At 40.1% G+C, this 25380-nt stretch overlaps 1 protein-coding gene across 1 annotated transcript in view; it reads left to right on the forward strand.

The window, feature by feature from the left end:
- LOC108576557 overlaps window positions 1–19150 on the forward strand; it is a 168161-nt gene extending 149011 nt beyond the window's left edge. Inside the window, exons 18-21 of the mRNA XM_017939571.1 lie at window positions 930–1093; window positions 4662–4863; window positions 15014–15393; window positions 18751–19150. Coding sequence (XP_017795060.1) covers window positions 930–1093; window positions 4662–4863; window positions 15014–15393; window positions 18751–19048 — 1044 coding nt within the window. The 3' untranslated portion in view covers window positions 19049–19150. The remainder of the gene's footprint in view (window positions 1–929; window positions 1094–4661; window positions 4864–15013; window positions 15394–18750) is intronic.
- The last annotated feature ends 6230 nt before the right edge of the window (window positions 19151–25380 follow it).

Raw genomic sequence — 25380 nt, forward strand, 5'->3', positions numbered from 1 at the left:
AACCCTTATAGTTCGGCTATGTTCTTCCTGATAAACGTACGCTTATTTCGGTCTTGATGTCCACCTGTCTGGCCTCCTGTGCTCGATGCCGAACGTACGGGGAACGTAAGGTAGCTGGGTTGCTACGTGTTTTTTTTTGAATGTTTATGGAGATCGCTGGTTTTCGATGAGGATCAAGGTGTGTATTTGATGTTTTCAGGTGTTTCGTTGTTCGTCCTTTTTGGAGGGGGATGTAGATTTCTTTTGTGTTTTTGGGTTGGGGAGATTGATTGGGATCATTTTAAAGGGTGATCGAGAGGGTTGGCTGTTAGGATCAGTCAGTTTGTTTAAAGTCCTTTAAGGGGTGATTGAGGGGGTGGGCTGTTGGTATCGGCCAGTTTGTTCGAATAATTTTGTGCAGGAGTATTGTTAAGTAAAGTTTAATAGATTTTCTTTTTAACAAAATGTACGTGAATTTAGTATCACTACGTTTGTAATGAAGAAAGTTTATGGAGTATTACTATTTCATATGAAAATACAGGAAAAAAGGAATGCAAGGAAAGGAAAAGAATGGATTCAAACGTTTTACACTAACTTTTGCTTAACTTGTGACTTACTCAAACATTTCAAAAATGTATGCAAGTTGTCTCTTGTACCAATTTCTTAACTTGATTTGTAACTAATTCATTTTAATTGATCGTTATTTTGGTCCATGTCGTTAAGACGACAGGTATACTGTCTCTGGGTGTAACTTTCGATAAGAATGACGAAGCATCCTTTATTTCTGTTGCAAGATATACAGTTGGCTCGGTTTAGTCTACTGCTGTGACCAGTTTATACATCACCCGCAACCCCAATGCTCGCCCCTGCATCGCAGTCACGAGAACGGGGCAATTCGTTCGAGTTAGTCGAAGAAGGCAACCACTAAAAATGTATATTTAATGTTCTAGGCCGAACTGGCTGCGTTGAGGGATCGCAAGGCGGCGATGCTGGCGCTGAACGTCTCGACGCACAGACTGATCACCGATCTCGGTAACTCCGCCTCGTTCACCTTCACCGCGCTTAAGGATGGCGTGGCGGATCTGTATCGAGTCTGGGACGAGACTTTCCAAAAGTGAGTATTCAAAATGCATTTGATTATTCGCGAAAATTGAGTATTTCTTGCGGAAATGATGGTAAAACGGCGTCACACTGAGAATATTAGCAGTTATGGGAGTGATTATAGAAGAGTAAATGAAAATTGAGGAAAGTGGATCGCTATTTGACAGTTTTAGAAATTTGGGAAACTGGGAGGGTAGAGAATTTTAGAAATTGGGAAAACTGGGAAAATAGAAAATTTAAGAACGTGGAAAAATCGGAGAGCAGAAAATTTTGAAAGCAAAGCAAAATTCCCCAAAATATTGAGAACCAGGAAGATCAAGAAGGCTACGAAATGTTGGGGCTCAGAAAAGTGGGAGAAATCTGGAAAAATTCGGAAAACGGAGGAGCTGAAAACAAATTTTCAAGAACTGTGAAACTCCAACAATTCGTGAAAAGCCAAAGAATCTCTCGATCCAATTTCAGCCCATAAATTTTGATACCTTAATGCAAGAATCCTCCGACAAGATCAATTAGGCGGCACGAAGCGCGCGATTAGGCGTTTAACTACATTTCCAATTCCTCGATGTCTTCCTTCCTCGTCGAGAGAGAGAGTTTCTTTTCCCATTCGAGAGGCTATACGAGGTTATCGAGTTTCGGAGCGTGTGGAATAGCTGGTTTAGGATCATTGACTGACCGTTCGCTGGCCGGCGTGTGACGTTGGGCAAATATTATGAGAGGCAATGAAGCCTCGAAAGCAAACACAGCGGGAACCGTGGACACCATAGGTACCGGCAACGAGGGCTCGGATCTTTGGGATTTCGACCCGTGTCACGGGATTACTAGTTTTAGCCCGGGATCGCGAGTTTAATCTTGGACATTTCTAAAGTGACCGCCTGCCCAAAGAAACCTCTATTTGAACTATTCCACACGGTACATTATTACGAAAAGTTTTGCAATTGTCTTCTCGGGAGGATATCATTACCTGAACGGATTTGTATAACGTTGCATCATCGACAAATAGGCGATATTTAAAATTTGTCTCTTTTCAAAGATACTTCGACTTAAGGAATATAAATTCTTTTCATCGATTTTTCAATTTTTTTCCCAAATATACTAACTCCTTGCCGTGTAATAACGAGCCGAACTCGTGCCACAGATTTTGCTCGAGGTCTGATAAAAACGGTAACAAAAATTAATTCTCATTCCAATTTTCGATTTAATTTGTCAAACTGAAGATTGTCAAATTTAATCGACCCATAATACATCAGCTTTTCTTACTTAATATAGTACTAAAACACTAAACAGCTGACGTTTAAATGGATAGTCAGGAAAAGAAATCATACTTCAACTTGTAAAATATAAATTCTCTTCTTCGTTGAATAAAAATTCAGAAAATTATCACACTCACAAAAATTGCTCGAAGCAGCGTACTTCTAAACGATTGAGTAACAAATCGAAGCTGTGTGCAGGTTCAAATTCTCGTGCGGGTGAATTTTTGCGCAAACCAATGGAATCCGCTGTAAACGTAGGGGCGTTCCTCGAACAGGGCAAGCAAATCACAGACCTTGAAATTGATACGTGTTCCAGGCGAGAGGCACGTCGCGACGTTCCGAGTCGCGTTTTAATTGCCGTATGAGCACTTGATTCCCCCGTCTGATAGGGGTCTGACCCATGCAAAGGGGTTTACCACTGACCCACTGGGCTTTTACAAAGGTCAATCCTGTCCCTCGGACGCTCTCTCCCCAAGAATTTCTATTCTTTGCACGAGCGCACGCGACTCCTCTGTATAACGTACACTCTCGTATTGTCTCCGTTGCCATTTCGATTCGGCTGCTTCGAGTTCATCTAGTGGGTAAACTCGATGCAGTTACCTTTCTTCGATGATTCGGTACACGGCGACTTTCGCTAATATTTGGACACGCTTTGGAACAGCCTAACATTTTTTATATTGAACCCAACGACTTGAGTTTTGTTTTTGGAGGAATTAGAAGGATTAGTGTGCTGGATGAGGCGTGGGAAACATTTGGAAAATATTGCGATTTGTGGGAATCGCGAAGGAAATTGTAAGTGTCACTGTTTACAACTTTCTTTTTATCGGAGTTTCTAATGAAAATTTAAAACGTACGTTTTATGCGCATGCTGAAAATTTCGTCGAAATCGGTTGATGGAGAAACAAGCGACAGTTATAAGTCGAAAGTCGTGAAAAACAGCGATTTTGTAGCTTATAGCAACGTTAACAAATTTCGATTAAATTTTCAGTATGTATACAATTGACATAAATCTACAAAACGTATTTTTTAAATTTTCGTACAAAATCGCAAAAAGTTGGTAAATGTGACCTTTACAATTTTCCACGTGATTCCCACAATTTGCAATTTTTTCAAAATGTTTCTTACACGTCATCTGGCACACTAATCCTTCTAACTTCTCAAGAAAACTCAAGTCGTTGGGTCCAATTTTAGAAAAGTTACACTGTTCCAAAAAGAGTGTCCAAATAGTAGTCGCTGTACCTCGACGAAGTTGCTTCTTAATTTTACATTCGTCGTGCGATCAATTTTTTCATCGTTTATTAAAATCTACGAAAGATATTTGCTCGTTAAGTGAAGAGAATTTTTTCGATCACACGCCAATGCCAGTTTTCCTGGTTTTATTCAGACACGAGCCTAGGGCGGCTCGGATTGGCCTAAAGTGTTTCTATTTGCCGACACCGCCATCGGGGAGATCCGCTAATAATTTGACGTCTTACTGTTTGCCGAGAGGCTTTTGCCCTCGTTCCACTTTTTATTGTGTTGACCCGGCTCGCGATTTTTCCATTCAATTTCGTAGCTCGCTTTCACCGATTCCCGATTCCGGGAATAACTGGTGTTTATCGAGCGTCACGAATCGATTGCATCGTGAAGAAGCGTACATCCTTCGGCGGATACGAGTTTCGAACGAATAGTTCGAGAGAAATTTTAGATATTTCGCGTTGCCATTGATTTATTGAAATTCATCTTGCGTACCTTTTTCTGGTCTATTTTTTATTTTATTAAGATCGAAGTGTATTAAGAATTTCTAGTTTGTTAATATTAGAGTTACTGCTTTCTTTGAAATAAAAAAAATTGCGATGGTTTCCAGTAAATTAGGACTCGTTGATTAGCTCAATTCGAATCAATTGTCTTTCCTTCTTTATCTCCCCCATTTTTGCTCTGCCCCGCTCTTTTTCCCGCCTCCAATCTCTCTGTAAATTCTGACGGATATGCTTTGTTAAGGCTTCGTACTTGGAACTTTAAATATTTAATAAAGACAGACAGTTTAAATGTACAATAAAATATTCAGCAAAGAATTCACGAAAACTTGAGTTAAAGTACAAACAGCGAACAGAGCGAAGTAACTCTTATCCTTTCACCTTAAAATTAGCGAGAATTTCTCGCATAGACGATGATCATTTTGAAACACGATACAAGTTTATTCGAAAATCATTTAAAACCTGCACATATTCATCTGATCTTAGATAAGTCTCTCGAAAAATTGCTGACCCCGAAATGGTACAAAGTTACGTTCCTGAATCAGATCCCCACTGCTCTCGCCGACTTTAACCTACTTTAAACCGTGTTTTGCAGGGGCAATCAACAATTGTGCGCTCTACAGGCCGTTCAACAGTTTAGTATACGTCTGACGGAGCTTCAGTGCGCGTTGCGGAGGGATAAGGACACCCTTGCAGTTTTGGACGTGGCCCTACAAGCCGGAGCCACGTCGGAGGTTGCTTCGTCTGTTCGTCACGTCGCGAGGCTGTTGTCCGAGAAACAAGACATCAGTTGTCAGGTAAGACAGCCTGGATTATTACAGCAACTGGATCTCGTAATTTCCTCGACGACTAGTTTGCTCGTGGTATTTCAATATATCGCTGCTTGCGACATAACTCAACAAACGACAGTTTTTTTTATTTGCACTTGACTATTTTTGGAAAATTAATATTTTTTAAATTATTCCACTATCAGTGTTAAAAGCGATATGTGAAATTCATATTTGTAATTTTATTTTGTGGCGAAAAGCTTGGATATTTTCTGGAAAGGGGAGAGAAAATTGAGAAAACTCAGATTTCTTATTTTTTTTTAGGAATTCAGAGTCCACACACTCTGAATTTGGTGTATGAAAAATTGAACAAGAGATTCGAGTTCTTATTTTTTAAGAGTTTCCATATCCTGAACGTGGTGTATCAAAAGTTTAATAAAAGATTCGAAGGTTTCTTTCAGAATTGAGAATCCTCAGATTTTGAACTTGCTATACGAAAAAATTAACAGTCGTGTAAAAAATCTAATACAATTTAGCAGTAATTTCATGTACTAGTGTATCTCCATTTTTGGACAAACGAACGATCTCTCGTGATCTACGTTTGAAGAGCGATCGAATTTTCGCCGACATTCTTCGCGCCTTGGTTAGACGCCGCGAACCGTTTTACGTTCTTGCGAAACGTCCGTTTTTAGAGCGCTATTCGATTGATTCAATGACGCGTTGTAAGCGTTGCGGAAACGAGTGAGGCCGGTAATCGTGGAAAATGGTTGGACAATAAAATTTTTCAGTGCAACGTTTTACTTCATGAACATCTGGGTCTCGGTTGCGGTCAACGCAAACATGTATAACAGTTTTTAGGAATTTATCGTTCCTTACTCTTTGTCTTGTATTCCGTAACTTTCGTATTTAACAAATCCTCGGAGCTGACAAAATTCACTTCAAATTTACCTTTCTTTGATGAAACAGAATCTTTTAATTCGTAATACAGAACGATTCACCTAACTTGACGACTTGAACAAGTGTGTGAAATCAAAATTACACGATTTCCAGATGGACATAGTTGCAATAATTATTTTTCTCTACACTGTTTTCACGAAGTTTTGAAAATCACCTTAGTTTTTTAAACGGAACACTATAGATACTTATTTATGGTAATTAGAAGATCGTTAAAAACTGAAATATTTGCAATAGAAGTTCTATTTTATTAGAAATCGAATTCACGTTGGAGAATCCAAATTAGGCGAATCACTCTGTATATTAAAATAAAAAGTGAATCAAAACTAAATTAGAGTAAGCTAGAGAATAACACAGTCCTGAAATTTTCAGCAATTCCTTTCCTCTTCCACTTCAGTCTCTCGATAATACTAATCCTTACAATATAATTTTCCTTCACAACCACACCGTAGAATTTCAAAAAATTAAAAGCCCCTCAAACTTCAACTACCGCCAACCCGCGCAGTTTAACAATTGAACAATTTACCCTCCCTTCGTGTACGAACGCTCTCGTATCTGGCATTAAGGAAACGACAAAATATTCACATCCACGTCGTTCGAGAAGAAGTTATCTTCAGGATCGGTCAGAAAATTGTATTTCACCGTGTACGATACGCTTTGCTCGCCGCGATCGAATCGAATATTGTTCGATTCCATTACGACGTACGTGTACGTCTGTTACGTGTGACGATTAGAGAGGCATTGAAATGGCTAAAGAGAGAAGAATCGAGAGAGGTGAGTTGAGGGCCTTCGCTAACTGCGCTCAGACCTGAACGTTTTGCATCGTGATCCACGTCCCCGCAAAGGATAATGGCTATCCTCGAGTCCACGCTCGGTCCTTTCCATCCCTTTCCCGCCACGATCACGCCTTTCCTTCTTTATTTCGCTGCTATGATACCTATTACTGTTTCCACGGACCTCTGGAACTTCACGATGCGCCTCCTCTGTTCACCTGTTCGAGGGGATGAGATTGGCTTCGGGCTCTCTTCACGCACGAAAATCGCGTAATAGATAATTCTGACGGAATCGTGAGAGTATCGATGAAAAATTGAGGTTAGAGAAGTTGGAAGAGTTGCACGATCGTCTTGTCACTTTTGTTTTTTTTTCCTAGGTATCAAATTTTGTTGGTAATTTTTTAAGAGTTTTTTTCAGGGTGAAAGAGGATTTTACACTTTTTTCAAGAAATCAGATTTCCCTTGTAGGTTTGAAGTAAATTTTGTGAGTTATTTTACTCTGTTTAAATGAAGCTTTGCACTTGCAAGGTAATTTTTATTTAGAAACTAATTTTTTCCTAATTTATCTTTATTAATTTTTTAATTTTCTGCTTTCTCGTATATTTACACTTGTTCTGTTGGGTGTGTTAAAAAATATTTTCCACGAAACACTTGCTCTTCTAATGTAAATCTACGAGAAGATCGATGCAACACATATTCCATTTCGACGATCACTGATAATTGCGAGGAACGAATTGTGCGGTCAGCAATTAAACGCTATCAGGACTGGAAACGACGAAATCCTTGCTGAATCGTTTAGCCGATATTCCCACGGCATCCTTGATTTTCAATCGGTTAGATAGCTGCTAGCAATTATTCAACGTCCTTGGATGGGGTAACGGTTCCCGTGGGTATCACTTGTGTGCATAAAACCATTTCCCCGCTTAGATTGGCTGAGCGGAAGAACTCCTGGGGATATGGTTCTCCTAAGGAAGGCGAGATTATAAGTCGAATCATGTTTATTGGTTCGTCTTCTCCACCGCGGAAAAGCCTCTTCTTCTTCTTCGACTCTCTGTTTTTTCTTCTTCTGCAGAAACATTGGATAGCGAAGGGTGTTCTCTCAAAGGGATCAGAGAACCATGCTGTTATTTATCTGACCCAATAGATAGAATTTTCTTTGTATACGAAAACCAATACCATTCTTAGAAGTATTTTTTGTTTTTAGTGTAGCCATTTGTGTGGTCACCTTCGAACTTTGTTTTGCAAATACATATTGAGATTGTCGCACAAAGCATATGCAATGTTAATTTATTATTTCAAAATTGTGTAGGTATTTAATTCGAAACAAAATTCCACTCGTATCTTTTCTGTTGACAATCGTCCACATTCAAGGAGTGAAAATCGCCTTCAAAGATAAGGGTAATAAATATATTTGGTCAGACTAATTTATTATCTTTCGTTTTTCAAATTTATTGTTGAAAAATTCAAAATTCCTCAATTTACATCTCTAACATCTTTAATAATTTTCCAGATATCAGACTAAATATATTTACTACCTCTATTGCTACCATAAAAGAATACTCGTCGAATATTTTTTTAACAGCTATTACACACAAAAGTTTCATCAAACCCGATGCTTATCACTCGGAGATGTTCCCTTTCAACCATCAATCGCTCGTCGATCACACGAAGCAAACAATTAAACGGCGACGAAACTACGAAACAGAAGCTTCGTCGAGAATTCGTAGGCGGGCAAGGTAATAAGTGGAGCGATCGCGCGGAACCAGTTATTCTAATCGCGTAGCTGGAAGGGCGAGGGAGAGAAAAAAAAAATGAGCAGCGTCGACGTGGAAATATCGCGTGGCGGGCGGCACGTTTCCCTGACAAGCGGAACACGGACCAGGCCAATCGGAAGTCGTGATAACAAACCTGCCACCTGCTTCACCTCGAGCTACTTTTCTCCTTAAGTCCATAAAAGCGTGTGGAGGTGGTTCGCGGGGCCGACCTTGCCCGAGAGATTTACTTTATATGCAAATGCAGGACGGATATATGGTGGAAATACGGGGGATGGGATGCGATGGCGTTTAACCGAAACACGATATCGACAAGTGTCATCTGTCAAACGTTACCCTCTAATCTGACCCCCCGTCTTTCCCCTTCTGACGGCACCTTCCGGAAAAGTATCGCAGGACTATTTATAGTGCGTATATAATCCCTCTTCGCGACGAGCAATTTTCCTTTATTAACAAAGTTGTTCATGGCTGAGCCGAGTTTTCAGCGGGACTCTCGAAGCTTATGGGGTGGAATTCGTGTTACAAATCACTGTCTTATGTGGGAGTGGTTTGGTCGAGGGATGCGCGAAGTGCATTGTGAGTTCGAGGTGGCGTTAAATGATAGCTGATTTCGAGTATCGAAGTATCTTAACCGTTTGGGTACTTTCGATGAGTGGATTCGTTGTTTATTTCTTTTTCCAAAGTGGACAGTGAGGAGTTCGATATTTTGTTCATTTAGCAATTTTATGCTTGCACTGAGATTTTTAGGAGGTTATTGATTTGTAAATTTCTTCAAATTAAATTTGTACGCAAAGTGTCACGAAACACTGTTCTTCGCAATAGAGTGAAAAATAACGAAGATATTTAGAATTGGGAGTTTTTCCTAAGAGACGTAGAAGACGGAAAGTACATATTTCTCTCTCACTAACAATCTTTAATTAAGTTGCATCGACCTATTCTTAATTTGCAAATTTCTCCAAATTAAATTTGTACGCAAAGTGTCACGGAACACTGTCCTTCGCAATAAAGTAAAAAATACGGAAGATAGTTAGATTAGAAGACGTAAAGTACATATTTCTCTCTCACAAGAAAGCTCGATCAGTCGCAGCAAAATTTCTCCACCTCCCAAATTACCAAATTTCCCACCAAGCAACGTACCAATCACCCCACAGAACAAGAAGAAGAAAAAACAGCAGCACAAATCGAGCTGTCGCAACTACCAATTGTCCCCGCGCTTATTTCGCCTGTCTAGAAGACGTATGGCTCGCGACGCGATATTTTCACCCTAAGAAAGGTAAGAGAGAAGGCACGGGCAGCAACCCCCATGAACGAGAACCAAGCTGCACTCATTTCGCGAGTCGCTTTCGAGCGTGTTCAAAGTCCCGTCAAGAACAGAATAATCCGCTCGGTTTCGTCTCGATCTACAACACTCGTGGGGATAATTTCATGCACTCCAGGTTACATCTTTCTTTCTCCTCTTGCCGATACGACCCTTTACCCATCGTGGAAGAGACGCGTTCCAATGTGCTCGACAAAGTGCTCGACATTACGAGCTCACCTTACTTCCTCTTCCTCCTCCTTTTTTTTCTTCCTTCCCTTTGCTGAAACCTTTGCTGCTCGTAAGGACGAGAAAAGAGGAAGGCATAATGGAAGGAGGAATTCCGATTGGAGCGATAAAACCAGCGGGGGCGGCTCGAGATATGGAACGGTAATAGTTCCGCTGCGACTGCCGATTCTGCTTGTATTTATTTCCGCGGGATTAGGGGAATTGCTCGTTGCGTTTGTGTGTGAAAACGTTAATGGGTGATGTTTAGAAATTTTGATAAATTGAATGGAATTGACGTGAGATTATTTATATTTAAATATGGAAAGTGAAAGAAATTCCATTTTTAATCTACTTATGCGTAGCAAAAATTCTGAGTTTAGGTGAATTATTTAAATTTTACTGTTGCAAAGATAACGCAACAAATCAGGGAGACTCGGTTTATCTCGCCTTATCAATTTTAGATTTCTCTTATCCTTAGATCCATCGATGAAATTTCAGCAGTTTCACGCTTTGAAACAATGCATACAATGCTCTTGCATAACACGCTACTTAGTTATGTCATACAGTCAGAAACAAAACGAAGAAAAGGATCGCACCGTACAGGTGAAATCATTTCTATTAAAACCAAAGTGTATCGACTTCACGTCGATTCACTTTCGCAACAGAAACCCTCTCGATTCCTCTCAAACACTCTCTCGCATCTGTATATTTAATCTAAACAGCACCAGCACGCTCGCATTGTTCCGTGTTTTTTAACGTGCAAACGAGAGCGAAGCGTCTACCGGGTGAACATTAAATTCCCCAACTATCGGTTGCCTTCGGCGAGAAATCCATAAATTTTGATAGACGTTAAATAAAATATTAGCGAATAGGAAGTCGGCTCGAGACGGACGTAGGAGTTTTAGGATCACATACCGGAGTCGCCCGTAGTCGTAAGATGGTGTTGGCTACCTCAGAGCAAAAGCGACTCCCTAGGGAGCACGGATCGTTAATCGCCCGAACGATTCCCTTTCGCCTCACGTACGGAAATGGCCCGTGGAATCAGCGTAAAAATACAAATTTAATATCGCTGCCTGGATCGCTCGACTGACCAATTGTAGCCCGCGGATGCACCGGTGTCGACGAGACCGGCCACGCTTCTTTCTACGGTCTGGCCTAGAGAACTAACAGGCTCGGCTCGCTGATTAGCGCTTCCGGTGGCGAAAAACGATGGCCACGTGTGTTTGATCAGACTGTTCATTCGGTTCTTTCTTCGTCTTTTACTCTGGATTGTCCGAGAAGAGCGTAGGAAGAGAAGATTCTTTCGGGGAAACTTAACCCAATCCTTGGGAACTTCTGATCAGGCTAGACTTAATTAGAAAAGTTTCCTTATTTTTTGGCGATTCGTAGAGAATTTCTGTTTCTCGACATGAACTTTTTGTTGCCGGATTAATTTCCATCGTGGAGCATAAATTTTCGAGTCTCTCTTTAATCAGAAACGCCAACTGTCCGTTTAAACGTTCATCCCGGTTTAAATAAACCGCAGTTTTGTAACTTCTTTGTAACAACAGATAAACAGAACGTTAAACGTTTGTTGTACAATCTCCGCGGGACGTCTCGACAACGTAACGGAGAACGTTTCATTTGGTGAAGAGAAGTTGCCCGGGGAGAGCCACGAGAGTTGAACGGCGAATTTATGTAACGCGATATCACGAATTAACAGGAGACAGAAAAAATTGCCGGACTCGTTGCACGGGGCCAATTATCTCTGTAATGCCCAGTTTTACTTTTCACCTGCAATAATTCAGAGTCCGCGAGAACCTTCCTCGGGAGGAGGTTCACCTTTGCGGTTGCTTGCTGCTGCCTCTCGTCCAACTCATCGAGATGGCGAGAGGAGGCCCTGGCAACAATTTTATCACGCGCCTCATCCTCTCTATCTGCCTGCCCTTTAGACCGTTACATTAGTTTCATTCCCGTCGCCAAGTCCTAATTATACGCCGCGATCGAATTAGATGGGTCTAATTATAAGATCCGATAGAAACAATTCGTATGCTGGACAGATAGCTTGCTGCGGGATATACGATATTTGTTTTGCTGTCGATATCTGCAGGAGAACTCGAAGGCGCTCTAGTGACTTGTCTCGAGAGAGCTTGAGAGTGTTCGATGGATTTCTGTGGAGCGATTGGTAGATGTTGGGTTGATTTTTGTGACGAGGGAACTTGAGAGCACTCTATTCGTATTTTCGAGAGAACCCAAAATGCACTCTATTGCTGTTTTGGGGAAAATTCTACAGAGATCAAAGTAATACGTGGAACTCTAAGGCGCTCTGTTTGCGTGTTCAGAAGAATTCAGAAGCACTCTGCTGTTAGCTGCAGAGAAGCTAAGAAGAATTCTTCATTTATGGAACTCTATTAATATCTGCAAGGGACTCGAATTCAAAGAAAGCACTCCATCCGCAAAGAAACTCGATAGAATTTCGCCGTTGAAAGGAAGTCTCTTGAACGAAAGAAAATCAAAATTTCACTCGAGTAATCCAAAATCGTTTCTCAAATATATTCACACCACCCAAAGACACCTCTTATATCGCCCCATCCGTAAAGGAAACTCTGCCGAATTGGCAAGGTACAAACGAACCTCGGGAAACTCCATCAATATCTACGAACGAAATCGAACCCCGGGTTCCGTCGATAAAACCTTCCGATTCGAACTCTTCCAAGACGGTATTCAGCGACCTAACTCCCTCTGTGCTCCAAGATGACACGCGATATATTCCAAGGTTAGCCATAGTAGGAGAGAGAAGGATCTCCGTGAGAGTGTGGCCCTGTTACCGAGTCCGCCCTACTAGATCGGCCGGAAATAAGGAATTCTCGCAGTTTTCTGTCTACGTGATTGGTCCTTCGGGCAACGTGGATTCTGACTCGAGACTCACTTCGTACCTACTATCCGTTATACAGGAGTATACCGACTTATATATAGGTTAGGTTGAAGGTTGCTACTTGGTATGCGGATCGCGCTTTTCATTACCGGAGGCTCTCCCCCTCCCCCTCCTCTCCTCTTCTCCGCAGACCCGTAGCTGCAACAGCCTAAACCAACCCTCTCGTTCCTCCTCGTCCCCTCACCTCTTGGGGCCGTTCCGCCGCTCTCTCTCTCTCTCTCTCTCCGTATCTTTCATCTCTCTTTCTCTTCTGCTCTCTCGTCTCTCTCATCTTTCTTTCTGTCTTTCTCTCATCTCTCTCACCTCTCTCTCTCTCTCTCTTTCTCTGGCTCTCGCGTTTCGAAATCCTCCGCACCCTGCCGCTTTTTTTACTATTACCATTGCTTGCTGTCTGGTATCAGAGTTTCGTGTCGCGGCCTCGTGTCCCTCCTTTCTGTTCTCTCCTTGCTTTTCGCGATTATTTCCCCCTTTTTTCGTCTCTTTGGTTTCTTTGACTGCGGGGGGAACGAGTTCATATCGGAAGCGAAACGGCTTACGTGACGCTGGTATCTGTCGCGAGTGATAGGGATGGTGGTCTGTGAGAGGTGTTCTTCTCGAGGAGGATGTTGAGAACGATGATTGACGGGATGCTAGAGAAGCTTTTTGTTCCTGAATTTTTCAACTGTGTCGTGGGAAGGTTTTTTCTTTCATAGATTTCTCTCTGCTCGTGGAGAATTTTCTTGTACACCTCGACGATTCTCAGGTGCATTTTTTTTTTTTGAAGAAAGCTGAATTTTCGTTTGTACTATTTTTTACTCACACTGTCAGGTCCAGAGTTAAGAACGATCCCTTCCACGTATCCCTTGCACGATTTATTGTTTTTCAGTCAAAAACGTGTGATATATTTCTACCTCGATAAATCTTTCAACTCCACCCTTGTACTTCAGAAATATATCTGGAACCTGTCATTTCTCACACTGACGAAAATTTGACGAAAATTTCTAATATCCTCATTCTATTAAATATCCTTTAATTTTCTCGTCTCTCGTACTTCTTCGTTCTTTATTCAGCAAAACTTTGTTGTCTCATAAACGAAGAAATGAAAAGATTGAAAAAAATTTGTACGAAAGTCTGAAACGTTCCAGTTGACATCGTACGCCCCTGCGAATTCCGTCTGCTTCCTTTCTTGCACTCACCCCATCCTTTGCCCCCCTTCTTCCTCTGTATAATCGTCTTATACGCCTTCCGGTTGCCCGGCGGCAATAACCAACGCTGGATTATGCAATATTCGATATCGTATTCTCCCGGGGTGTATTTATACCTATCAGCATCTCGTGATCTAATCAGCGGCACGGCTTAAGCACATCCTTTCGTGATTTTCCCTGTAATCGATCGCCGGGAAATTCGAGGCATCGACGCGACTTACAACGAACGTGAAAAAATATAATTAAATTGCACCGTTTAACGTTAATTCTTCTTGTTTGACGGCAAAAATTCTTTTGCGCGGCGAATGCTTAATTAATTTATCGATGGATCAAAAATCTTTAGTAAAAGACCATGTTCACTTTTAAATTGTGACAAATTTGGATTTGCATATTAGAATTAATTAATTCGAGCAAATTTTTGGATAATTCTTGACATACGTTTATAAATATAGCAGATAAAACTGATACAAGTGTGAAGTTTCTTTTTGCTATCAGATGGAACGTTTCACTTTCGCGTGCAAATTATATACAGTTCGAAATAATTTCAGAAAAATAGAAATTTTCTTCCTGTATTGCAAAAATTCTTATATTTTATTCATACGTTACTCGAAATACTTGGTTTCAGCTATGATAAAGGATAATTGAATGAATTACTTTCAACAATTGGAAGAGAAATCAAAAGCACTTTCTCTAACTTTCCCAAACAATTGAACATACCACTTTCATTTTTCCCCAATTACAACACAATTACATAACCCCAACGAAGGAAAACCAGAATTGCTGAACGAATCACCTTTCTAAGAATTTCAAATGAGCAAAAATTCTATCAGCTGTTCAATTCGAATGGTAGAATTTCAAACATTTTCACCACTTTCTACCCTTCACAATTATAACACGATTACGCAACACCGATATAAAACAAAGAAAAAAAGAACTATCGAGACAAGCAAAGTTACCGGTACGAATCACCTCTGTAAGAATGTGAAAGGAGCAAAAAAGCTATTATCAGCCCATACAATTCGGATCAAAGTCGAGCGTTCTGAATGCTCTTGTTGCAGAACGGGACAGTGTTGAAAGACTCGAGCACTGAGGAAGTGAGCAGTGGGGTGGCGGCGAAATTCGGTGACTCGTCGCCGATCAGTCTAACGCAGGAAGGCGGCTCGCTGTCCGACAGTGGGATCTCCGACAGCGGAAGCGAGCAAGAGTTGAGCGAACGGGAGAGAAGATTGGCCGCCCTTCGTCGACTGACCCGTAGCTTGGAGAGCCAGCTTGCGCCCGGAAGCGAGGCGCTCTCTGAACTCTGGAAACGCGTCGAAGACGCGGAAACGGAGCTCCGGGATCTTCAGAAGCACTGTCGCGAATTGATCGTACGCACGGCAGCGAGCGTCGAGGCGCGAGCTGCGAAGCGAACGAGCAGCCAGGTCCATCATTTTGCGGAGTGAGTACCTCTTCTTTTTTTTTTTTACATTTTTATCGCTTGGCTGACAAATTTGATTGCACAGAGAACTCTTTTGTAACTCGGTGCAAAAAGTGCGGCTGTCTTGCTTTAACCTTTTAACTGTGTGCTCCTCTTTGGAAGAGAAATTGAATCTCTTTGTAGTTTGTAATTGTAGAATGTGAGAGTATTGCGCTAATTAAATACCGTGCTAGATGGAAATATGCTGATCTGGTTTATGTTTGTTCTTATTTTTATTGGAATCATTTTGCCAGTGTAATTGAGAAATTGAGAGATTTGAGAATTTGAGAAATTTAGGTAATTGAGAGATTTGAGAATTTGAGAAATTGAGAGATTTGAGAGTTCAAGGAATTTAGAATTTGAGAAATTGAGACATTTGAGAATTTACAAAATTTGAGAAATTGGGAGATTTGAGAGTTTAAGGAATTTAGAATTTGAGAAATTGAGACATTTGAGAATTTACAAAATTTGAGAAATTGAGAGATTTGAGAGTTTAAGAAATTTAGAATTTGAGAAATTGAGACATTTGAGAATTTACAAAATTTGAGAAATTGAGAGATTTGAGAAATTTAGAAATTGAGGGATTTGAGAAATTTAGAAACGGAGAGATTTGAGAATTTGAGATGAGAGTAAAAATTATAACTCGTAAACGTAATAATAATTACTAGAATATCAGCGCGTTTATTTTCCCATTTCCCGAAGCTTGATGAATCGCATGCAAACATTAAATCACGGTGATATTACTTTCATTTTCAAGTCACTGAACGCACTTGCTTGTTTCGAACGCTTGATCATTTCCAACATACGGGCAAAAAAGTAAACGAAAAAGACAGTATTCTTGAGGTAAACGTACGGACGCGTGGTTTTTAATTTATTCAGGCGTTTCAAGACTTTCGAGGGAATAAAGAACGACCTTCTCGGCGCGCATTCCATTTGCATAACGTCGAAATGAGAAGCAAAGAATGAAGGCGTCTATTTAGACGTGGGGACAAGAGCCTGCTCGTTCATAGTTCTGCTCCCATAACGCGTCCACTCATTTGAATATAAGAAGTTAGCTGTGAATGAACGCTCCGTGACGTTCTCCGTCTTCTTGTCCCATGGAAACCGCCTTGAAGAACCTCGTACTGCATTGCATTCCCATAAATATTCCACGTCTATTCTCCTTATAACTTACAACCGAGAAATTGTTACACCAAGGACTATTCTTCGTCGATGAAACTTCGTGTGAAAAGAGAAAATCGAAAGTATATTTCTTTTTCACCTTGGTTTTTTTGAGTTCTTTGAATTTTTTCAGAATTTTTATGTAAAAATCATTGTCTCTGGTTTGTAGAAACACCTCAATTTCAATTGATTCAATTTTGGTCCACTTTTGACTTAAAAATTGCTTAGATTTTAGAGTTTTTGAGATTTCGGAGGAGAAATTATTTAGCTTTCAGAGTTTTTGAGATTTTACAGGAAAAATTACTTAGCTTTCAGAGTTTTTTAAGATTTTAGAGTAAAAATTACACAGATTTTAAATTTACCTAAATTCTAGAATCTTAATAATTTTAGAGTAAAAGTTACTTAGCTTTTAGAGTTTTACAGATTTTTCAAAATTACTTAAATTCACTTACATTTTAAAGTTTATTCTACTTTTCGTTCGGGATGAATATTTACAGAAGCAGAAAATCCAGATCAGGCATAGAAGAAAAGCGTTGAAACGTGTGTACTCCCCCTAAAGAAATCCGTTTCGTGACCCGCTCTTTCAATCGCAATTACTCCGAATTCCCATTATCACCGCGGCCACCTTATTTAACTTTGTTTGAAGGATGCTTTTTATAGTCGCATTTAATCACTGCACGGTGGCAACGGTAATAGGTTTAGTTTTCGTGAGCATAGAATGCCGGCCATATTGCATCATAAAAAAAGTTGTAAAACCTCCCTTTCTCGCTCGTCGACTCGTATTTTTCCCCGTCTTTTTTTCCTTCCCTCTGTTAAATTCCAGAAATGTCTTTGCCTCCGTTATTTTTATTATTTTATTCGAACAAAGGAAAAATACAGAATTCAACAAATTTTCCATCGTTTTCCAGTAGAAACGTGAAAAATCGTTAGAATTGCTCGTGAAAGTCACTTAACAATAGAAGTTTCAAGACATGGAGACACTCGGAATGATTTGATTTCCCTGAGAACTTGCCTTTTACGCATTTCCCGGCTTCACTTTCACCCACGGGACACTGTAAATTAATTTACTTGATTACAGAGACACCTTAAGGTCTCGTAGCTAGATGAAGTTCGCGGTTAGTCGACTTTAGGATTAATTTAATCTTCAACACGGAAACTAATATGATTGTTGTTCGGCTGACTAATCGCCAGGATCTATTTTACGTGTTCGTCCATTTTCACAGTAATTTATCATATTTTAATACCTGTATACTATTCTAATCATTTTTCTCACACTATTTATCTCCTTTCACAGCCTCTTTTACGTCTGCTTGCACGAATTTTTCTTCTTTATCTGCAGAATTTTTAGCTATAGCCAGACTCTTCCTCGTTCCAGATCAATCCACTCACAAGAACACTTTTTCAATTTAAACAATATCACAAATTGATTTCCGAAATCACAAACGATTTTAATGCACACATATTAACATTCAAAAATATTTGCTCAGTGTATTACTCTTTGCTTTATTCAAAGATGGAATACATTTTTGAAAAGAATTATTTTCAGTTCTAATAAGAAACACAACATCTTCGAAACCTCAGAAATAGAATATAATCTACTCTAATAGGGTGTTTAAAGAAACTGTTAACATAACTGATAATACAGTATATTCACTCGTTCACTATTATTGTCAACACATTTTTGGAACCTTCTCCAGGTGCTCTCCAAAGAAAAGAAAACATACACAAATTCTCCATATAAGTGTTAACACTTCTTTGAAGCACCCTGTATGTACACTACAATTCACACTGAGTAGTCGCTTAACACGTTTCGTGGCACACGAAAAATACCAGTATTAGAAGAAATTTTTAAATGAAATTGAAGAATCACCTACAATTAAAACATTCAATTATTCCTTAAACTATTCACAATTATTATTGAAATAAGCAGTTCTAGTTCCAAAAATCATCACACAATTTTAAATCCACAACACAATCGAACCTCCGAAAACCTCCTCCAAAAACCATCGAAAACGAATCACCAAAAACCGAAGGCCAGCAAACAAACAAACAAACATCCACCGAACCGAACTCCTCAGCTTCTGCAGTGTACCATATGCTATACAGAACAACACAGCTAACGAAGAAAGAAAATTCTCTAAAAAAAATGTCGATTTTCCTTCTGCCCTGTCTATACAGCAAGCGCAAAAAGGCCACTTCAACGGAGATGTCGAAGGGAGGTGGAAAGCGGATCGTGGCGATCTCGCCTAAGAAGAAGGGCGCAACAGACGGCGGAGGAGATCCTGACAGCGAGCCTGATCTTCCTCAGAGCTGGGTTTGGCGCATCCTGAGGACAGCTTTGCCGTTTCAGCTGGCGTTGGTCGCTCTATTCTGCACCGCCTGCTTGTTGGAACCTCATTGCTGCGAGGCGACCAACACGTTGAACCTTTCGCTCACACCGCAGCTGCGCTACGTCAGAGGACCGCCACCGGTGTGAGCGTCGCGACGCCTATTTCTCTTGGTGAAAATGCCTGAAGCAGCGTCGCGCTCCGTGGAAATCTCCGCGGAAGACATCGGAGCCAAGTCGGAACCCTCAGTCACCGAGCGCAGATCGATCTTCTGGATCGCGTGCGCGATCGAGAGAGTTTGTTGTCGGTCGATAGAGAGAGGTTAGGCACGAAGAGCGCACGGTTCTCGGGAAATTCGACGAGTCGAGGGTCGATACGTTTGCATAAACGAGCTTCCGTGAGAGTGATCTCGAGTGCCTTGGTTCCTTAAGAATCTGATGTTGTTCCTTTAGATATGAAGACAAGCGTTCGTTCAGGTGGATTTTTTCGTTGCAGTGATTGAAGATACGACAGAATTTATGAGTTGAAATAGAGGTTTCTTTGTGAATTGAATTTCACGAATTTTTCACAGAAAAATGGAGAACTTTGTGTTACTTAATTCGGAAATTTCTTTGCGAACCGAATTTCACGAATTGTGTCGAAGAATGCAAGGTTTAACAGAAAAATGGTGGACTTTGTGTTACTTAATTCAGATCTGTTCAATTTTTCCGTACTTCGGTCTATCTTCACGCTGCAACTTGTGTCCGAGTTCCTCATACTGATTGAAAGATTCGACGATCTTAACCCAGTGAAAATGCACAAAAGTCAAGCTTCAACTTAACGTCAATTTTCTACACCGATATTTATTTACTTGTATCCACGAAACGCGTGTAAAAAAGCACACAGATCGATCCTCGATTTCGCCTCCTGTTCATGCACTGCCATAAACGAATCCCTAGTGTTCACTATTTTCGAGTCAATTAAACGCGATAGCTCAAAAACAACGACGAGACTGCGAGTAGTTTTTCGTCCACATGTTGAACTCTCTTCGAAGCTGGTTCCTCTTGTCGTCTCACAAGTCCGGTGCGATCTCGCGCCACAACGGCGACGAATCGCACCTGGCGGGAAGAGAAACGGAAAAAGTGTGCGCTCCCTTGAAAATTGTGATAGAAAAGGAAAACGAAAAAAAAAAAAGGTAGAATAGGTAGGAGAAGAAGAAGAATACGGACCAGTGACTGAGGCGCGACGTAGAGAGACAATGAGCCACTACGTCAAAAAAATGAGAAAAGACGGAAGTAAAAGAGAAAGAGCGCTCGACGAAGAGGAATTTTTTATACGTTTTTACGAGACGACGATGTTTAACTGTACGAAATGGTAAGTATGGTTGGTATACCTGCTCCAAGCCAAGTGAGAAGTTGAGAGAATGAATGAGAGAGTGTCAATCGCAGACAATCTTTTTTTGGATCCTTCGAACAATCGAGGAACACTTTATTAGCATAATTCGCAAATTCTCCAGGGGCGAGAACGACACGTGAATCGAAGGAGAGATAAGGTTAACAGATATTTATAAAGAAGCAAAACTTTATCTTCTTTTCTTCCACCCCTCGGAGAATTTGCAACCAAGACCATCGTGATTCGACGGTGGAACGAATGATTTCTCACTCGCATAATCGAGTTCTAAAGGGAACGGAGATGTCCTACGATGTGTGTTCTCTCGTGAAGAAGAGAACACCAGGGAAAAGACGCTCTAACAAGATACACGAACGTAATCGTTCGACGATAAGCATCATGCATGCGATGTTAAATGACAGTAATACACCATCGTTTTGTTGTTTTTTCAGCAACTTTGTTTTCTTTTCTTTTTTTTTTTAATTTTATTTAGAAGACGGCTGCTTGCAGCCCAAGAGAGAGGGAGAGAAAGTAGAGAAGCAGCAGGTTAGCAATAGCTACCGTTGGAGAAGAAGAACGCGATGGAGCTTCATTTACTAAAATTCTGTAGAAACTCGAGAACTAATTCACGTTCATAAAACAGTCTAAAAAAAAACCACAAAATCCACTGTACACCGGAAAAAAAAAAATAACAGAATCCATATTCAGTTACAATTTCACTTGAAAGTTCGAACAGTTGGAATTACAATAAATGCAGTTCCTTCGCTGGAATATCTTCAGATTCTCTTTTTGGTTGTTACAATAGCAAAAAAAAAAAATGAAGAAAGACAGATAAGTTGTCTTTACTTCGACACAAAATAAAACCGAAAAAAGCGAAAGGAAGAGATAGCCAAGGAGAGGTTTGAAGCGATAGCGAACACAGGTTTCTGGAATTCTAATGAAACTAACATCAGAGTGACACGCCCACGCAAATCGGTCTCTATCTCTCTGCCGTGATAATTTCATTAAAATGCCAGCGATGTCTCGTGTTCGAGAAGAGGCGTTGTAAGGCGGCATGTTACAACGTCGAGGTGTAGCCATCTTGCTTCTTCGCGAACATCCAATTTCGAAGAACCGCGAGGCGGACGAGCTTCTTCCCCCCCCCTTTCGGAAGTTCCGCATAGAACTTCGCGAACTCGTCCGCATTTTATCAACACACACAAACATGCACACACACAGAGACACAGGCACACGCATCCGATCGATAATACACACACCAGCGAAGAAATCGCCGTAGGTGTTGAATAATAATAATATTCCTCGTCTCAGGACGAGGTTTCATGAAATTTTATCCATATTACGTTCACCGGATAAAATATGGATAAAGAAGGAGATAGTAACGAAAGGGTTTAAGTTGAATGAAAACTCACCCTGTATGAGACAGAGAGCAAGAATTTGTTGCCCGTCGACAGTTGATGATCTAGTAGGAGGAGAGCGTAATTCTGAGAGACGACGAAAGGATGTGTGAAAATAGAGATAGTCTTCGAATTGGAGTGACTTTTTTAACGAATTGTTCGAAGCTCGAACAATTGTACACGAGACTTTAGGAACGACAATGGTTGTTTCTTTAGTCCGGGAACGTTCTATTCTGTTGTTGACGTAGGAACAGTTGGAACTCTATCAGTCAGACGAATTGTTTCGTCGATTTTCAACGAATTGCTGACACAGTACGATTAAGAAGATAGGATTAAACGTGGTTTTTTATACATATTCTCGTTGCTTCTGGTTGTTGCTTAAAGGATTTGTTTTTCGATACGACACGATAGAATGGTACTAACGGTAGAGCTATTTCAGTGGCGTTTTTGTCGAAAAATATTTCGGACGAAAATTGAGAATTTATTTTTGCTTTAGAAAAAATTATTTCACACACTAAGAAGATCGAAAAATATATCATTTTGGAATATTTAAGCGTAGCGGGATTTAAATTTCCAATTAATACTTATCTCGGTTTCGTTTTTCACTTTTTTTTTTTTTTCAAGGATCGTCTGAAATTTCCTTCGGCGTCGAAATTCACTTGGTTCGTTTGAAACGGAACACCCTGTACGTGAGCTTGTATAAAACACGTATCGAATGTTTTCATACCATTATCGATGATACTTGCTGAATTTTAAACGCTGTGATTATCTCGATGGTTTTCCAAGCTGATTGATCTTCGGATGGGAAGTTAGTAAGATTACATTTTCGTCGCGCAACCTTCAGTCCGATCGGTTTATAATCGACCGTAATCGTTTCGGAAGAGTTTTTCGCGCGGCGATGAGAGTTAGTAGCCGGTGATAGAAAATGAAAAGAGAGGGAAAAAAAGAAACTACAGCTAAAAATTTCGAGTTTTATTTTTATACGACGTTAGAGGTAATTATTATTTCTTAATACCGAATGAATGTATTAGAATATTTTCTAACGCAAATAGAGGAATCTACGCAGAACTTCCCGAGACACAAATTTTTTTACGATATCACGATCGTTTCCAGAACGATTCGTTTCACCAGACTGAACATTTCTCAGCTCAAAACGAAAGTTTTCTTTTTATTTCACCGTTTTCGTGTCACTTCACGAAAAGCACAGATATCGTACATCGTTATCTCGAAGAATTTACACGAGAAGAAAAATTTCAATAGCTAGAACAATCGACGCAAACACGTGAAACGAAATGACAAAACAAAAAAAAAAATAAAAAAGAATCGTAATCAGTAGTGTAAATATAAGTGTGTGTAAAAGGAACCGATCGCACTTTAAGATCGAACGTTATTTTTTCTACGAGAAGAGGGTTAATAAACACATACAGCTATTAATTACCGTAGGATGGAAATGAAATTAAAGAGGTCTATTTTGTGAGATATTTTGCGAGGGGAATAGGGAATCGTAGGCGTATAGAAATTTCATTGTTAGGTAAATAATGTTAAACGCAGTTATCTTGTGCTTCAACGTGTGAATCGTATATACATATATAGAAGGATCGTTCGATTCTCCAACGAACGACGCATCAAAAATCAAACGTTGTAATCGATAGGCTAATTATGTATAAATTTTTGTACACAATATAAAACGCGCCGGTTGTTGGAAAATTGAACGAGACCGTGTTTTTAGAAGCTTCTTCTATAGAGACAGAGTGGAACTAGAGAAGAACGATTGGTGTATACGAGCGAGGTTCGCCAGAGTTGATTATAGGCTTGATAAAGAAACAAATAAAGAAAATTCCGCACGATGCTTACTGTGTAAGCGTACACGAGTTCTTTAGACGAGTGTGTTTTGTTAAGTTTAGCGGTAAAATCGGTATGTATATCTCTGTAGAGACGATTTTTCCACGGAGGACCGAAACATGAAGCAAAAAAGAAAAAAAAAACAAGAGAAAAATAAGAAAACGGTCCTCGAAGAAGGGAAAATTTTGCGACGTGTCTCACAGATTTGTGTGTATTTTCTATTTCTGCCAGGCACTGCACGCCGTTTGTTACGAACGTTAGAAAAGAACGGCTTCGATTGAATTTTAACACTGTTCGTGTGTTGTGTTCGTGTCAGAGAGAAGAAAGGAGCCTAATGTTAGGCGAATCGACTTGATCGAAAAGAAAAGAAAAAAAAAAAGAAACTATATTTGTAAGCACGCTACGTTATAAGGTAAAGAGACATAAGAGATATACGTTAGTAAGGAAGAGAAAAAAAAAATGAAGGAAAATAAGAAAAAGAGAAATGAGAAGAAGGGGATCACGGTGAGGACGAATGGATCGAAGTGTTACTTCCTCCGGTGTGTTTAGTAAAAAAAAAAAAAAAATGTATCATGCGATCCACGTAGTTCGTGCACCCTTCGAAACTTGTTGTACTTACGTGTTCATGATGGCGACAGCAAATGGTGACATCACACGTGTGCACAGACACAAACTACGCGAAATTAGCCGTACACGTATCCACTGTCACATGCGTAACAGACGTCGCTCAGGTACCGGTGGTACACCTTTCGGCGCAACGAAGGAAGCCGGCGAAAGTTTCGTACCTGAACGCAATCTTCCATAAAACAATATTCTAACTTAGGATTTGTGGACGAGAAATTGCAAATATTGCTACATTTTTTGACAATTCTCTTCCAGGTGAAAATTCATTTTTGGGCGTTGAACTGGTTCAGGTGGTTTGACAAACGCTCTACGAACTTTCGTTACAATTCGATACTGTTTTCCTATCGGTGTAAGAGTGTTTGTGTATTTTTTCTGATTAGAGTTTTGACAGAGAGAGGAGTTCTATTGTTTTAGGATTCCTGGAAAGGTAACAAATTTTGCAATTCGACCAGTTGTTCGGAAGGTGAAAGGTTACGCTCGAGTATGAAATTTGGCGAGATCTGTTAGACATGTGACACATCACACACAGAATTATAAGAACTTAAACGAGCCGGTTGTATTCTCTGCATACCTGATTTTTTATTAAAACAGATTGTCCCGTGGGAACGAGTGGAACTTTTCATTGAGATCTGTGAAGACGAGAGGACGACACCCTCAGGGGTCGTTCGCGTCGAAGAGGAAAGCTTAAGTGGCGAGGACAGGGCGATTTTCGTCGCGAGATATAATTCGTCATAATTCTTGCGAATTAATTGCACGAACAAATTAGAATTATCTTTTCTGTGATTTGTTTCACCTTACACTTCGTTCGGTTGGAGCTCAGAGGGAGAGAAGGATGAAAATTTGAAGTGGCGCAGATCATTTTTCTTTTTAATTTTTGAGTGTAGCTAATAATTATATTCCTCCAAATTCGAAGATAAATTTTCAAAGTTAAATTCAAAAATCGATTTTAACGAAAATATGGAAAAGGAGAGCAATACAGTAAATTCTCTACAAGTGTCAGTCAGTTTGGATTCTGCAAGTGTCAGTATAGATGGTCCTAAGCCTAGGCCTGCGTCATTGCTGCGCCTATGTTATGCGCTTTTACGAGATTTCACGGCTTGACAATTCATAATAGAAAAATATAATTTCTTTAATTTTACTTTTTTTCATCTGAAATTTTTTTTAACATGTCTGGGGTGACAGTGAACGTGTTAATAAGTAAATGTTGTTCAAATTATATCGTGTTTGATCTCATTTTCATCAGAAAAATCTCA

This window comes from Habropoda laboriosa, unplaced genomic scaffold (assembly GCF_001263275.1).
Source record: "Habropoda laboriosa isolate 0110345459 unplaced genomic scaffold, ASM126327v1 scaffold346, whole genome shotgun sequence".
In the NCBI taxonomy this organism is placed as follows: Eukaryota; Metazoa; Arthropoda; class Insecta; order Hymenoptera; family Apidae; genus Habropoda; species Habropoda laboriosa.